General features: G+C 32.8%; 1 protein-coding gene across 1 annotated transcript in view; it reads left to right on the plus strand.

Moving 5' to 3' along the window:
• Nucleotides 1–12,795: 12,795 nt before the first annotated feature.
• The window catches only part of LOC106471775 (orexin receptor type 2-like), a 30,193-nt gene continuing 24,206 nt past the window's right edge, over nt 12,796–18,782 (plus strand). The window contains exon 1 of the mRNA XM_013932399.1: nt 12,796–13,218. Coding sequence (XP_013787853.1) covers nt 12,796–13,218 — 423 coding nt within the window. The remainder of the gene's footprint in view (nt 13,219–18,782) is intronic.

Below are 18,782 nucleotides of genomic sequence, written 5' to 3' on the forward strand. Positions count from 1 at the left end.
AGTCTGAAAGCTCATAACACTAACAACTGGCTTTTGATGCCCTTCATTGGCACAGCGCAGATAACCCATTTTGTAGCCTTGTGCCTAACAACAAACAAACAAATTTATCCAATAGCTGTGAGGTGCAGTACCTACTAAAGTGTATAAATGATAATTTTTTTGAATTACTATACATGTTACAGATATCCTGTACATAGAAAGTAATAATTGTGTCCATCTGTGAGTCTCCTTTGGCAATTTTGCTATATTTTTTATGTTTGATAAGGCTTTTCATAAGAAATGGTTAGATATTTGGCTTATATGTTCTGTTTATTTAGTAAAATAATTTTATAGCATAAGTGAGTTTATGTTTATCTTGATTAAAACCTGAACATACTGTGTTTGTCTATTTAAGCGCCCCCCCCCCCCAGTGACACAGCGGTATGTCTGCGGACTTACAACGCTAGAATCTGGGTTTCGACACCCGTGGTGGGCAGAGAATAAATAGCCCATTGTGTAGCTTTGTGCTTAATTACAACTAAACAACTAAACTATTTAAGAATTCTGTTTTTGATACCGAAAATGAAATAGAAGACAAATGATAATAACAACAATATTTTTCACACTATTTGAATGCTTGTTAGACTTAATCTATAATAAATATGATACATTTTAATATGGTATTCTATCTTAAAATTAATTAACAATGACATTTCATCCCAAGTGGAATATTAAGTACAGCTGTCAGAGAAAACTTTCCATACGGATGTAGTGTATGAAACAACTATGCCACATTTACCACTTTTTTCTTTAGGTCTTAAGTCGCTAGTTTTACTTTTAACCAAGTAGATAGGAAGAGCAAATCATCATTAAAATGATCAAAAAATATTTTTATGAAAAATATATCGATATATGTGCTACGATTGTCAAACCTTATTTCGGGTTAATATCGACCAGTAAAATTTTGTTTCGTGCCGCTTCTTTTTTTGTTTATTATCGGCCCTGCCTATTGAAGAAAAAGCATTTTACCACTTTTTGACTGCTTATTTCTCTTTATCTAAAATGGGTATAAAGCTACTGTTTTTAATATTTTGTAAAAGTTTAGATGTGTTCATTCCAGTATTTGGAACAGTTGTGGCAATACCACAGACTTGTCAAAAGTTTCGTCCTTGCATATAGAGTCACAGAAGTGTGAGCCCACCTTCTGGCTTGAATGGAGTTGTTATTTTTGTGGCAAAATATTTAAGTATAGGTGTCAGCGCTTTTTTCTTTAAGCAGGATACGAAACCACTTCAAAAGTAAACCATAACCGTTGCTACACTTCTCATTAAAGATTTTATAATGCATGCACAAATCAAGTACATCTTTGTACGCTAATAACACATTGTTACAGTTCAAATAATATCGATTGTCGATATTAATCTGCTTAACCTATTATATCCTTGCCATTTTAGTTCGTCGTTAACCTTTCAAACTCTAATAACTCTTGCTAAAAGACGATGTTTTCAAGGTCAGTAAGGCTTTCAACCAAATCTGCCCGAAATTGCACTTTATTCAGCCAGTCAAGAAAAGCAAAGTAGCATTAAAATATATTATGAGTATAATTTTGCACTTTACAGGACATGTATAAAATTTATTAAAGACAAATACATATAACAAATATACACATAATATATGAAATCAGCTTAATTCGATTCAGGTTTTATACGCCTATATGAACGTTTAGTTTTTTCTTCAAACACATGAGTATGTTAAATCATGGTATAAACTTCTTGTATCTCGTTCTTTTATATGCATCAGTACATCTCTAGATTTCACAAATTTGTACATATATGTATAGCAAACCGGCGGCTCAGAAGTAAGATGTAGAACTTATAATGCTGACATTCATGGTGCAACTGGCTTATTGTAAAGTCTTATGATTGAACAAATCAAACAAGAAAATAACTATATACATATATGTATGTATATATACATACATATATATGTACATATAACCAAACCATCAATAAGATTCACCTATAATACGAATAACAAAACACTGGATTTCGTGACATTGAGTTTTGTGACTTCAAATGTCAATCTTCAAGATATGATTTTACTGAGAATCTACAACACAAAACATACAAATACCGTTTGTATTTAATTTTGATTATTTATGTTTAGTGGAAAAACGCTATTTGAATGCTTTTGTTATAGATTCTCGATAAAATTATATCTTGAAGAATGACCCTTGAAGTCATGAAATAAGTGAATAAATTAATAAAGGAAAGAAAAAGTAGATTAATCTGATATTCCAGTGTTTTATTATATATATATATTTCTTTAAGATGTTCAATGTATATATTGTTGTTATTAATATCCTCTGCCCTAAGATATATTTGTTACGTAATTCATCTGTGCCTCATATTATCTTTATTTGATATTTTTATTGTAGTGCTTATATTTTGGTGTAATAGTGATTTGAAAAAGATAATTCTGCAACACTACTCTTGTTTAGAAACTTTGCAGATGTTAAAAAGAGGCACAAAACCAATTAAGTTTCGAAACAGTGCAACGTCATTTACAATGTGACCAATAAGGAAGCTCCACTTAACAAGACGGAATATATATATATATATATATAAAACTGATGATGTTAAACTTCCTCCGTATAATATTATCAGAGAAGAGATTTACGACAAGTTAGCAGACATTAGCCCAGTTTAGCTGCTGATACATTAGAAGAAGGACACGAAAACCAAAAGTTGTTGCCGGAAATATCATATGACGCATCCTTTGATTTCGAGGTATGTGCTGACAACATCGCATTTTTTATACAAATTTGTTAAATATAGATTTAATATATAATAGAAATAAAACACCATATAACTGATACTGTACGTTAGCCGATTTTAATTACAGAATGACTAAACTCGGAAGTCTGTCAACAAATTCGGCAAGATTGCAACAACGTCGGAACATTTCTTTCTAATCCTTACTAAGTATATAGCAATTTGTGCCTCGTGGATAAACAGTATGCTTGAAGGCTTATAACAGTAGATCTCGGGGGTTCAATCCGTGTGATGTGCTCAGTGAAGATAGTTCACTGTTCCTTTTGCACTTAAACAAACAAACAAGATACCAATTCAAACCAAGGGAAGGACAAAAGTAGCTAAATCATGCATCTATCACATTAGACTCGTTGGTGGTTAAACGTCCACAATTAGCACAATCAAACTCCATGATTTCCATAAAGTTTAACACTTCACTAGACAAAATTAGTCATAGAAGTCCTTAGTCCTAGGTCTTCATTTTTGTAAATCTGAAAAACAGTTTCTGAGTGATTATCTTCATTTCTAATATAAATATGCGTAATGACGTGTTATATATTGTAACATGCCACACATAAATTTGTCGTTTCTATACAATAAAATGTTATGTAACAATTTCTCTTAGCACATGCATAAGTAAATTTATGTACATGGTTACACCAATTATTTGTTGAACCCATGTTCTTAAAAACGTGACGGCACACCTCTCCATATATTGTATCTCTTTCAAAGTACCTTTTCTTTAATCAGTCACTATTTGTGCACTAGTATAAATAAAGTACACGCTTTGATCGATAGATTAAATTTGTGCTAAATCATTTCCTAAAAAAATATTTATAATAATGCGTGCCGTCACATTTTGTTTAACCATTTTTTGGGTAAAATGAAATTCCCCATCAAGTAATGTAAATGTGTTTTCTAACTGTTTGTTAGTGCAGGTGATGGAAGTAAATGTTAAGTTATCTCTCAGAAGAATAATAAAATCCTGATTTTCAAATCGCACACAGACGAAATTACATGTTACATTATTTGAACAGTTTTGCACATTGAAATCGAATATTTATGGTGTGGCTTTCGCGCAAAGCTACACGAGGATTACCTGCACTAGCCATTCTTAATTTTGCAATGATAGACTATAGAGAATGGAACTAACTAGCTAGTCAACACCACCCACTCTTGGGCTACTCTTTTGCCAACTGACCGTCACATTATAAAGTCCCCACGGCTGATAGGGCGAGCATGTTCGGCGAGGTGGATACGAACCCGCAACTCTCAGATTATGAGTCGAACGCCTTAACCACCAGGTCATGCCAAACGAATATTTAAGCTGTGAAAAATACAATTCAAGATTTCAGTAAAACTGAACTTCTGATACTTGAGGGTTCCAAATTATTGTTGAGGAAAAATATAGGCGACATTTTAAATTGTGGTACTGGAACTTGAGAACAAAATACACATATATAATTATTTGAGGTTTTCAATAAAACCTCTTATACTGGCTTTACCTTAGATATTAATTATCAGACCAGCTTATTTTCTCAAGCAGGCTTACAACACTCTTAGAAAAAGAAAAATTAAATATCTCATTACCAGCTGGTCGCTATTATCATTATATGCTAGGCATAGACACCAAACAATTCACTTGCACATGAGTAGAATTAGTGGTTGGCTAACTTTATATGCTAGTCATCAGTTGATTTTCCTCATAAAGGAAAATATGAAGAAGTTTCGTTTAGTTCTGGTTTCAACTGCCTGATCAGTAAAGACTCCTTTATCCGAAAAGTGATTTAAATGTTTAATTATTTGATCCTTTTATAAATTATAAACACTGCTGATGGGACTAGCCTGTCTTATAAACTAACGTATGGCAGGTAATTTTCAGTAGCATTTTACTAACTCAAGTCCTTATTTTCAATAAAGTCCATACAAATGCAAAATTACGTTTTACATTGGTATTAACACGCAATAAAACAAGAGTCGAGTATGGTCATATTTTGAACAGTTTTTTCCCTAATGGTTTTAGCGTTAATCGTTATGCATTTGAGAGGAATAATCAGCAATTATACATAATTTTGATGATTATGATCTTCTACAATATTTGAATGTTCAACAATAATGAAAGCTTGAATGTCTAGAGAAGTAATAGTAAGCAATTTAAACCTCCAATAGCCTGATGAAAGGTATAATGGTGGGCTTATATCCTTCACCTCTTTTCCTTAGGCTTGGCGTTGTAAGGACAATTTTTTACTTTTAATTCTTTGGGTTTGCCAGTTGGGTGGAGCCATTCTCACCAAACGTACAGTATTCAGTATAAGCCACAAACTCAAGGTCTGCAAAACATTCTGTTACTAAAGTAAACACACCACTTGTCAGTTGTGTAGGTTCCTGAAGTTCTGAGCAAAACAGTCACTTTGCATGGAATAATTCACTCTTGTATCTTGGTCCCTGGTTTAATATCATTTGTTACCTCTGGCAGTGGAGCAAATTTAACAGTTGGATGTACTCTAGCTACATTATAGGCACATCTTTCCAACCCAGGATATCGGGATTATTGGTATATGACAAATAAAGAAATAACTTCATGGAGTTTTAGTGTTTCTTGGATCGATTGCATCTGCACAATGAGTAGTCATTGGCCTTTTGGTAGTAGATTTTCACCTGTTAGAAAGTGCCACACTTTGCTTAACTCAGCCAGTTGCAGTTCTCTTTCTGGTTGGTCCTATTACCCCATGTTCTTTTGTTTTCCAATACCATTAATAACAAGGAATATCTTCATCTTTGATATTTTAAATTTCTGACCTGAACTCATTATTATGATTTGAGTGTATGAATATTTTATGTCAGAAAGGACATGCCTTTGAATTTTCAGGGCATCACACTACCTGTAAAATGTCAAACAATGTCAAAATGTAATTCTAATAACAAAATGACGTGCATTTTTCAACTCACAATTGTGTTTATTTAAATAAACTTGCATTCTGTCCTGCTAGCCCACAGTGATTCTGTTGTTTTTGACTTGAACTTGTGCTGTTGTCATTTAAACACAATGTTATTATATTGTATTTGAAAATATCGCATACTGATGTACATAAATCAACTAAAAAGAAAATTTAGAAATTATACCCTTACAAACTGTCATCCACAACAAAAACCAAAAAGAATGCATATAAATGTAATGAAACAATAATTCTTTTGAGAGCACTCGAATTTTCTTCCAGTTCTGTATAATGTTTCATCAAAAGTAGAGATTGATGAAAACATATTGTGTTTGTTGATCTGAAGAAGATTTGTTATGCACTGTGAATAGTCATTTGTTCAACTGAATGAAGGTTAAGTTAAAGCCATTATATATATCATTCTAGCTTAGTACAAACTATATAGAAAGCTGTCTCCATCGTCTTCACGAACCGTGATATGTCACATTGTCCATTAGGGCAAAACCAAAAGGGAAATAATATACTTTAACCCAAAATAAGTTTTTAACAATAAGTAAAGAAACTGAAGCTACAGCATTCACAACACGATACAAACATCCGACAGTATTGTATTTCCAACCATGTATCAAATATGTGACCAAGATATCCAATGTGCCATTAGATGGTGTAATAAGAATTTCACCAACACATTAACCATTCACAAACAAAGAGGTTATAATAAGTGGATGGCTTAGTAACTATCTCCACCAGAAAGATTTTGAACAATCTCGAACCGTCTGTTAAGTGCTCGTTTTATGAAGATAAACAGAACAAAATTAGGTTTCAAAGCAAACTTTCTGAGTGACTAAATGAGCAAAAATTCCAGTTATTTTTCAGAAGTTAAGAAAGATGAATAGCTCCTTGTCAAGATTTGACGATGGAAATAAATGCTACCACAACTTACAACATCATATGTTGTTAAGAATTGCAGTTATAAAGACACTAACAAAGTGAAGGAAGATCCTGAGACAGGAAAATTAAAAAGTGGGAAAAAATAAGTTTTCATTCATGCACCACTGCTAAAGGAAAGTCCTGAATTTTACAGTCTATAATATAAAATACAAATTGAAGAGCAATTATCCTATTCACCCATTTTATGAGGTGGATTCAGTATCGGCACAGAAACTTCAGTGCTTCAGTCAGATCGTCAAAGGGTCACATATACACTGAACCATCACTTTCTTTTTCTTCCCTTAATTAGAAATAATGAAACAAAACCAAAAGAAAAACATAACAAACTGTAACCTAGGGCCAAAATTCTTGGTATGCTACCCAACCAAAGATACTTAATGCCTAAGCATTTTGATTAGTATAATACTGAAGATATTGAAACTCTCTCTCCATTTCATTGATAACTTTAAAGAGAAATACAGTTCGTTCGGCTAATATTTTCTCTTCTTGTACATTAAAAATTCTGGTCTTTTTTCTCTAACATTCGTGGAACTGTTTTTTCAAAATAATGTAATTTGTTCAACATTTGACCTTGTAACGCTGATTGATTCCGAGAATTCGTATGTGTATATATAAGTGAACCTCAACATCTTTCTCAGCTAGTTAATTATCCTTTTGACTTTGACTCTTGTATGTTTATGACGCCATGAATTGGATATCACGTCACTTCTATTATGAAGTCTACAATGCGGATTTTGAAATAAGTCTATTATTTTGCTTTAATATTTAATGTCTTTTGTCTTGAAATAAACACTTATCTTACATTGCTTTTTACGAAAAGAAGCATTTGTCAGACTGAAAAACATATTGGAAGTAAAGATGCTCATATTAAATATTTAAATATTAATGGTTGTTAAGCCCTCATCATAACATTTTGTTTCATCATCTGTGGTCTTCGTCCGTGCTTTGATGATATATATATGTCTGATATAAGTTTGTAAGTGCCATCTTCTTGATTGTTAGTATCGCAATGTGAAAAGCTAGGTTCACAGTTTTAATTATTCTCAAAAGTTATTTTGGATAAAAAGTGTATATTTTAACCCATTTGTTTTTCTCTACGTAGATAGAACGATGTGACATTTCATACTTTTTTAAATATATTTCTTAGATGCTTTCACTAAATTGTCTCTTTTTTTTTTCCTCGGCCATCGTCAAAGGTCAGTTAAAAGGATCTTGCGAAAGAAAACTAACTCTTAAAACAACAGGCATGCATAGATACATTATCTGTATTAATTTTGTACTTGTTGATTAAATAAGCTATAAGTAATCAACATTATAATATCTGTTTTTGAACAGCGAGATTATTTTATGTAATCAAATTCACCTGTCAGAAGGAGCTGTCAACTGTACAAAACGAAAGCATTTCATTTATTACAGGCGGTTGGTAAATGGTGGCTTAACGTTTCTAATCGTTTATGATAATTTATATCAATTTTATCTTTATTTGTTATTCTAAGTTGTGTCAAACTTTTGTTGTTTTAGCACAAAGCTTACACAATGGGCTATCTGAGCTCTGTCCACCACGGGATATCGAACTCCGGATTTACCACTGTAGGCCCATAAACTTATCGCTGACCTATCGGAGGACTGTTTGTTATTCATTGGTGCTCCTGTGTTATCAGAACGCACAAATAAGTTATGTGATAAAATTGACCATGTCAGCAAATAAAGTAACTTTTCAACTATTTTTAAATGTAGCTTACATTAAGAGTTTCTAATAACGAATTTCAAACATTATGTGTTATTTAATATATATTCTATAATAGCATATGACACAGATATAAGGCACATAATCTTCATAATTCTTAATCAAGATAAGCGAGATGAAGCTGGGTCATGATCTTTTTGTCTCGTTCTGAGTATTAATATTAGAAGATAAATTTCTCTTATTATGTAGTGGGGTTGTAAAATACATGGAGTATGTTTAACTACATCAACCCAAAACTAAAAAAGAAAGAGACTGTTTAGAAACTATAGAAATCATCAAAGAAAATGACCTCTCACCAAACTGTGATAACGGCCCCAGCGACATTAGACGTATTTGACAAGGTCTATTCACCGTTCATAAACTTGACTAGACTTGACCTCTACCTATATCCTGTCACCTGCTGACACCATTCCCGGCACATTTAATCCCTATTATCTTTGTAACGATATATAAACCTTGGATTGCTTAGTACTGTCGAAACATGTTGTATGTTCCACCATCAATAAATCCTTTCCTTACGCTTATAATTCGTTGTTTGTCTACCTATTATTAACTAAGAGTTTAATACTTTATTTATTTATTTTGTCACTTTTAGTCTTAGTTTTGGCTTTACGTGTAGATGAATGCATACCTTACGAACAACCTTCAACTTGAGTAATTCAGATGATTTATACGTAACTCGATGGAAGTATCCGATACTTGCCGGAAATAGTGTATTTGTATTTTTTATCTTGCGAAAGAAAAATAACTCTTAAAACCACAGGCATGCATAGATACATTATCTGTATTAATTTTGTTCCTGTTCATTAAATAAGTCATACCTAATCAACACTAAGATCTTCTACTTATCTGCCAATGAAATTATCCTACTAGCATGTTAAACAGATTGTTTATCCTCAATTGAAATTGAATTTCTATTAGACAATCCGTATCGCTACTATAACGCGAGCTTTAACATAAAAGGTTATTAAGAGCCAGGCTGGTCCTTTTCCAATATTTTATAATTGTTATATTAATACAATTTAATTATTGTAATAATACCTTTCCTTCCTACATATTTATGGAGATATTGGATGAAATAAATTTATAGACATAATAGTGAGATATAAGTGAGTTGAGGTGTCGTGAAAATCAAGTTCCTTGTAATTTTGATCTCTCATTCTACACAAGTAAGGACTTTCATGTATTATATTTAAATTGGAAATTTCATACAATTTTCGAACTTGTCGCTGGCTTATTTAATCCTATGTTATTGTTTTTTCAGGTCATATGGAGCAAAATAAAAAGCAAGTTGTTTCTAGTTTTGTTGAGATTCGCGCAAAGCTACGTGAGAGCTATCTGCGCTAGCCGTCCCTAATTTAAAGAAGGAAAGCAATTAGTCAATACCATCCACCATCAACTTTTCAGTTACTCTTTTACCAACGAATAGTGGGATTGATTATTATCACTCCCTCTTGGCTTAATATTTGTTTGTTTGCTTGTAGTTAAACACAAAACTACACAATGAGCTATTTTTGCTCTGCCCACCATGGGTATCGAAACCCAGTTTCTAGCGTTGTGCCACGGGGGGGGGGGGCATTGGCTTAATGAGCGAGCACGTTAGGTGGCGGGATTTGAAGACGCAACTGGCAGGTTGCGAGTTGAGCGCCTTAAGCGTCAGTCCACTTGAGGTTTTATTTGTTTCTAGTTCTGGTCATCCATTTATTTATTGGGGGATTTATAAGCTGACAGACAGCACTGAACACCCAAGTAATACCATTATTTGTTTCACCTAAGGAACAGTAATTTTGATCTAGCCTAGATACTATTTCCTCTCTGAATTCTTCTAAACCCACAAGTGTCAGTCCAAAATGACTGTCTTTTGAAAGATATTTGTTTGTTTATTCGTTGTAAGTGTTTAGGTTCAAAGAACCAGAGTACCCAGGAATAGACAATTTCTCTTCGCCGCACTCGTGACTGAAGAGATGTACACTGTAGTCAGAAGACTCCGTCAACATAAACAATAGAAAATGTGGAGCCTTGGCCGCTAAGGAAGTCGGAAAATGACAACAGGATGTTTAGTTTTCTTGCTTCTTTCGACCTCAGCTAATAGTAGTAAGAAGAATAAGAAGAAATAAGTAATAGTATTAAAATAAAAGTTACTGAATAAAATATATAACTAAAATAATGAAGTGAAGGTAAAAAAATAGTAAAATAAAATACAGTATAATTAAAGGAAAATAAAATCAGAGTAAGATAAATAACTAGAAGGAATCACAGAATTCAACAATGCCTAAAGAGAACCAATATACTCAATACACGAAATTTAGTTGTGGAGGAAAACAGGTGTACCCAGAGAAAAATCCACTTTAACTGGCATTCTCTAGCATAATTTACCTGTCTTTTAAGATACGGTTGCTCTTGCTTTTTCAACCATTTTATCTTCGCAGAGATTTTAAGTTTCTAAGACTGAAATAAACAATACCTTCAATGTAAACTTTCTAAATGGAGTAATTTCATAAGGTACTTTTTCTATTGCTAATATTTAAAAACGTATAAAATAATTATTACAGCAAACACTTCAATAACCTACTGATTTTGAAATTCACAGATTTTAGAGTTTTGTCTTTTTTTTCCTGTCAACTCACAAATCGTACTTCAGGCATTACAACAAATTTAATCAATTCCTTTGGCAGTTATTTTTCATAATGTCGATAAAAAAAAATGTGTGCAAGATGTATTTTAATAACTTTTTTTTTCAAAGCTTCTTATTGATAAGAATTTGTAGTAGATATGTTTCATAAGGTTCATCCATAACTTCCTGATGGAAGTAATCTGCGATGGTGCGATTTTATGTTTAACAAAATTATTTGTTTCTTGTTTATAAGAAGCAGTGATGAATATATTTTGTAATACTTTTGGGGGCTTCATGTTCGTTATAATTTCCTGTCGTTATGGCAAGAAAGATTCTTTGTTTGCTTCATGTTGGTAGGAATATATTGTAGATATGTTAGTAAAGGGAATGTGATGGGTATAAACTAGTTGGCTATGAAAGCTCTTTATTTGTAGGAATATGTGATAATAATACAATCTGTAGCTTTTACAGATATATTTGGCAGAGTAAAAATATTTGACTTTAAAGTATAAATCCTTAGTAGCTATCTTTATTAAGGTTTTCTTAAAGTTTCTTGTCGGTAATAAATTGTGTTAGATTAAGGTTCTTTGATAACGTAATGGTAAGTAATTCACAAAGATTCAATGTACCGATGAAGCTCCTCCATGACTCCCAGTTACTACTGTAGATACCCCAAGTAGGATAAACATCCCCGTTAGGACATCTGTCCGTGATACCAGAGCATGTGCGCCAAGTTTGGGACAATTAATTTAGATTCTTTGATATTTTTTTTTTACGTTCACACGAATCTATGATAGATGCATTTATAAATATTTTGATACATTAATGTAGGTAAGAATCTACGATGTTTATTGTTAAGCACAAAGCTACACAATCTGTGATGTGTGGTTTTTAGCGTTATAAGCCTTCAGACTTATCACTGATCCACTGTGATAGATAATTTCATGTGGTAAGAACCTACGACCGATTTATTGAGGAAACTTTTTGGTAAAAATTTGCATTTAATAAAGTTTTTCTATCTTCATATTGTTAAAAATCAGCATAAGCATATTAAGTATACCCAGAAAACTGTTTGATGACTACGTCAGTTGGATCTCATTAGTAGATTTTACTATATTATATTCTTCGAAATAAGAAGTTACAATGAATGTGTTTGACATTTTTGTGTACATAACAAGCTATGATAGACATTGTTGCAAATACTTTTGATAGCTTTAATTGATAAGAATCGGTGGAAAATGTTTAGAAACCTTTTTATACATAATTGAGAGGAAGAGTCTATACGGGATATATTTCGTAATATTCGTTGATATTTTCCTATTGGTAAGAATATCAGATTGATGTATTTGGTAAGATTATTCTATAATTTCTACTATGTAAGAATACGTGATAGATTTCTATCGTAAGGTCCTGTGATAGGTTGATGATAGAAAGAAACAACAATCGATATTATTGAAAATATTTGCGTTGGTAAAATGTTTCAATGGATATGCTTAATAAAATATTTTTATTATTTATTTTGTAAGATTATTATCTGTTAGAAGTTCATGTACATGATCTGGTTTAGTAGCAGACCATTATTTGTGACCGTGTAGAGTAACCACCAATAAGAAAGTCATTTATAAAACGAATCCTATGTTCAAACTCTATCTACAAGATACAATAACTTGTTATTCTGTAATGATATCATAATGTTTCATAATTAATTTTATTCCTATGATTTATTTTTATGTATATATTGCCTAGAAAATCACGATGGGTGACTTGGGATCTGATGAGGTTGTGACATGGCCTGACATAAGTTTACCAGTTAAGTCCAATGAATCCTATGGTGACAACCTAACTGACGTCAATGAAACCTGCACCAACCTTTACTGCATTCCTGACGACGACTACATTGAAATGATCGAAGAATATATCTTTCCAACACCATACGAATGGGTTTTGGTTTCGCTTCACATGATGGTGTTTCTCGTTGGATTGGTAGGGAATGCTCTAGTCTGTCTCTCTGTATACAGAAATCTCTCCATGAGGACGGTTACCAATTACTTCATCGTCAATTTGGCCTTTGCGGATTTTCTTGTTATTATCATATGTCTACCGCCTACTGTGCTGTGGGACGTTACAGAGACATGGTTCTTTGGGGCGGTGCTCTGTAAATTGGTGGTCTATTTACAGGTAATTAGAAAACCTTGTGTTCAGGTTAGTGGTTTATTTGCAAGTGAATTTGAAAGCCTACGTTTAATCCAGTGGTTTACTTAAAAGGAGGTAAAAAACTGATATATGAGATGGTAGTTTGTTTATAGGTAAGTCAAAAAGTGATTTACAAGCAAATAGTTTATTTACACGTAAATTGGAAAGTAATGTGTAAATTAGTGGTTTGTTTGTGGGTACATGCATTAGTTTATAAAAAAGTAGGTTTTACAACTAAAATAATGAGTAATTTGTTAATTTACTTATAGGTAACTATGATGATTGACAAGTTGATGATACAGGTAATTGAATCTAACCTGATGTGTAAGTTTGTGGCTAACATACAGGTTAATTGGTGAGAAATACTAATATATAACCCTGTAAATTATATTGCACAAAACAAGTACCCCGCAAAGACGCTGAAAGCATGCATACGGGCAGACAGACGACGAAATGTATATTCATAAAGGTAGTAAAAAGTGTTATATGCATAAAATATGAAACGCATGGATGTCTTGCCTTAACTGCCTACGTTAATCATTCTTCAGTCCAAGTGAATTTTGAAACGGAACGTTAAAAACATCAGATATCACACAGAAAATGAAAGGTGGCAACATTCATTGTGTATTCAAACTTAGGGCGAGGAAAAACGGAAGACATGTGGAGTGATGAATTTTACAACACACGAATGCCTTGTCGTACTATAACAGAATAATATTTAAATACCTTCTTTGAGGTGATTTTATGGGAAAAGATCATATTTATTTCATCATGATAACATGTTATATGCAACGGTCGTTTGAAACAAATAGCATAGAGAATATATTCTGGCTAGCCAAGAGCAACTATCAGAATCAAATTGTACTTTTCTGGTAAGTTTTGGGAAATGGCCTGAGAGACATAAAATACACAACTGGATGTCTCACTATACTTGGACGCTTGCTACAATGTGAGTGATTTATTTGATAGTTGATCTTGTACCTCATTTCAAGGGTTTCCAATAACAAAACACGACACTTTCTAAAGATATGCTGTCCCAATACTGTTGTTAGAAAAGCAATATATGTACGTATGTATGTATAAGTCTGCACACATATACAATAAAAGGCTACTTTAACAGGACCTTGTCCTAATTTTTGGTTTAACCATTTTTCACTGTGATAATATTCCGAACTTAGTATTGCATAGACTTTACAAGATGCTGGAAGACATCTTTTCATAACATTGCCCATTTGTCTAGTAGTGTAGTCTGTTATTAATTCACAGATGTTGCAAAGGATACTGATGAATAATGTGATGAGATTCATCCCATAAATGCTATTCGGATTGAAATTCTGTGATTGTGTTTCTCAATTAAAATGACAAAAGTCATCTTTCTTGCTCGTCTAACCAGTTTTAGACAACAAGATTGTGGCGTTTGTTTATTATCGTTCTTGGAAGTACCTATCGTGGTGAAAATGTATACTCTAAATGTTACTTGACGATCTAAAGGAACCAAGAAATCCCAAACCTTGAAGCGAATATTTTGTTATCCACACCATTACACTACTTCCAATGACTTGCATTGTCAGGCAACATAAGATGAGTCAAGTGCCTGGTGTGACATTTTATACACTATTATCAAAACAAAATATTTGCATTCTGAGCACCAGTGAAGCTGTGTTTTCTGTTTACACATGAGATATAAAATTTTTAGCTGTCCTATACTGTACCGCATTAAGACACTGGTGGACCGTTGGCGAAGTATAAACTAATTGTCCCTCCCCCCTCTCTAGATTGCCCTTGCTTAAGAAAATGAATTAATGAAATAAAAATAGGAAATATATTTTAAAAACTAGTTTATTATTATATCATACACTTCGTATTAAATTATTTATTATTATTATTGTTTGTTTTTGAATTTCGCACAAAGCTACACAAGTGCTATCTGCGCTAGCCGTCCCTAATTTAGCAGTGTAAGACTAGAGGGAAGGCAGCTAGTCATCACCACCCACCGCCAACTCTTGGGCTACTCGTTTACCAACGAATAGTAGGATTGACCGTCACATTATAACGCCCCCTCGGCTGAAAGGGCGAGCATGTTTGGTGGGACATGGATTCGAACCCGCGACCCTCAGATTACGTGTCGAGCGCCCTAACCACCTGGCCGTGCTGGGCCCATTTATTATTATACTCGCAACGCGCGGTGAGCCCCTTGCGGCAGTGGGCTCTAAACAACTGCCCGTTTTGCCCATTGGATAAAACGGTTCTGGTCCTATAACAATGTTAAAGGAATCGGTCAATTTGGACATGGCCTGGCTTCTTTACTTCTTAATAAGACTGAGTAATCAACATATTTTTTCTAATGACAGATGTATTCAATTTCCATTGCCGCTTTTAATAGAACCTAATGACAGATGCTTTTTAACAACAGGTCAGAGGTATAGTTTTTGATATGACACTACTGATAGATGGGTACTTACTATAATATAACTGAATAATTGGAGGGATCCTTGCTATTATCCATTGACTTGTAGATTTATCATGATATAACTAAATCTATACTTTTATGGTAAGACAAGAGCTCCAAAGTAAGTTTGCAACAGTGGAAGAATTACAGTATTTAGTCGGTTTAATAAGTTTTAGAATGGAGTTGAAATAACCTAAACCGATACCATGACCTACAAATAACAATTCAAAGTTTACTGACACAGAACAAAAATAAAGTAAAACAGACATAAGATGTTTGAAAAACTTAATTTAAATAAACATGACAATACAACGTTTAAATGTATAATTTATACACAAAACTTCCTACCACATAGACCGTGGCGTTAAAGTTCAAAGAAAATCTAGTCTCAAAGCCCTAAGTGACCTGACAAGAGTCATCGCGTCTGTTAGCTCAGCAAAATATAATCAGGTGAACCCGATTAGAGACAGCCCTAGCTTAAGTGGTTAAAGGGTCTGTAATCTCATGGCCATTCACTAAAACTAGGTAGATAGAACTACATTGGCGACAACTAGACAGGTATGACACATATAAGGTGACGTTTAAAAGTGAATAAAAACAGACTTCATGAATAAAAAATAAAGAGAGAAAGATTTACTTATAAACGAATGTTGTGGTTAATTAAGAAATAAATGTGATAGCATATAATTTATTATATAAAACACTTCATTTTTTTAGGCTTCAAGCAAACATCTGACACACTACATGATCATTGTAAAATAATGGAGAGTTCTTCATTAATTAAGTATATTAAGTAAAATTATTTTCAATTAAACAGAATATTTCTACAGTACTGTAATTAAATTTCAATAGTTTGGTGATTTACAGTTAAATCATTATTTTGTTTTTGAGGTATATTTTTCGAGTTAATTATTTTGACAGTTTTTGTTGTTGTTAGTGATGAGTTCAAATCTAAAGTTCCCTATACTTTAGAACGGTTAATTATGAGTGACAGCTGTTAATCACTTGTTTATGTAATAGATGGACAAAATATGTCTACTTGGAAGGTGCTGTTATTAGACTGCGAATATTTCTAGACACATGCCGTCCAATAACAACGCCTCTCAAGTATACCCTCTTGTTTATTTGTTATGAATTTCGCGAGAGGTATCTGCTCTAGCCGCCCCTAATCTAACGGTGAAAGACTAGAGGGAAGGCAGCTAGTTCACCACCCACCATCAACTCTTGGGCTACCAACGTCACTTTTCCAACTTCTATTCGTTCCAAGCAAAATAGAACTCCTTTATATTTTTGACAAATAGTTCTTAATGTGGGTGGTTGGTTCAAACTCTATAGAACAATTTATCTTGTAATCTCTCAATTGTTTGATTTTATGTGTTAATTATTACTATCATTAGATAGAGTGTTTACTTTTAAAACCTTGAATAAATAACATGCACATATGTCAATATTACACGACAGTTATGTTAAAGATATATATACATATAATTACTCAATAAAAGTCAATAAATGTTAAATTGTTAAACAGACTGAGTTCTACCTGAGAAGGTTTGTATTTTGCATAGCAAGTCAAAAAAAGAGTAAATGAAAATCATTTTTACTGTTATATTTGAGCTCTTGATCACGCTTGAGTAGGACTACGATTGAGTTTTTTATATGGACTTTGTAGAAACTTTGTTTTTGATCTAAATCTATAAAAAAATACACACAAAAAGTTTTTGAATTGTTGTTCGCAAGGTTTAATAATTTCTTGTGTCGGCACTATTAAGGCTTATATTTACATGGATATCCATTATACGACTTTGACGAAAATGATACAATTATTTAAAGTTCTGTAACATCCTATAGTGCAACGAATTTTTGTACATACGTTTGACTTGTTTTGAATATATCATTTTAAAACAAGTGGATGGTGTGCTGTCCGTTTAGTGTTCAAATTTATCGCTAACAAATCACAGATCACTGTAAAGAATCGGGCCCCTAAATGCATAAAAACCTGACAGATATTTTAAGTTAAATCTTCTAAAACATATAATGCAGAAAAGAAACTGTTCTATAAGAGGTCATCAAAAACAATCTATGACACTTTAGCTTAGTATTAATAACACAAAACCAAAAGAGATGTTTGGTTAATTAAAAATTCAAATTGTTTTCTATTTACAAATATATTTCATAATTCAAGCAATATAAATTTCAAAAATAAGAGACATTTCATATATTCTTGCTGGTCTCAAAAATTATAGTTTAGTTACATTTTTTAATAGAAAATAGTTTCATGATGTAGGTGGTAGTCCTAGTAAAGACCAGGTGCGAATTTCTTATAATTAATACAATCAAATAATAAAATATTGCATAACTAACTAAACATTATATTTGAATACAAACTGATAATAATTTTTTATAGAAAAATTTTTACTTGGGATGAGCCTGAACAAGAAGACAATTGAGAAAATATTTAGGTTACATATGTTTAGTGTTTTGCGTTAATTAATCTCGCCCCCCCCCCCAGTAGCACAGCGGTGTGTCTGCGGACTTACAGCGCTAGAAACCGGGTTTCGACACCCGTGGTGGGCAGAGCACAGATAGCTTATTGTGTAGCTGTGTGCTTAATTATGAACAAAGAAACAAACTTCCCACTTTTCTCAGAGCGATCGCTTCTGGTATTTTGCATGACGTTTCCACGTTTTCTGTAAATAAGTAACGAGTTCATGTTTGTTATCTATATCATTTTCATAACTATTTAACGTTTCCTTTATCTATTCTTCTGTTTTCTGCATGGTTTGGCATGTTTTGTACTGCGTTTTGTGTTTCTAACAGGTAACCATAACTTCAAACAAACAAACAATAATTAAGCTCAAATTTTATAGTTAACATAATGTCAGCGTGATACATTTTCTACGTTCGTGTGCCCTTATTATCATTATTTGTTGAACTTTGAATGAAAAGGATTTCTATTGGATGTCTGGATTTATTTGTTTGGATGGCTTCTTTAAATCTATACGAACTGATTGTAGGAAGTTACGTCATTAAGAACCCATATGTAAATACTTCAAGAACGAACTCATGTTCCTTAAGTAAGTCTTCGTATCTCAATTTTCAG

The sequence above is a fragment of the Limulus polyphemus genome, unplaced genomic scaffold, assembly GCF_000517525.1.
Source record: "Limulus polyphemus unplaced genomic scaffold, Limulus_polyphemus-2.1.2 Scaffold4850, whole genome shotgun sequence".
NCBI lineage: Eukaryota > Metazoa > Arthropoda > Merostomata > Xiphosura > Limulidae > Limulus > Limulus polyphemus.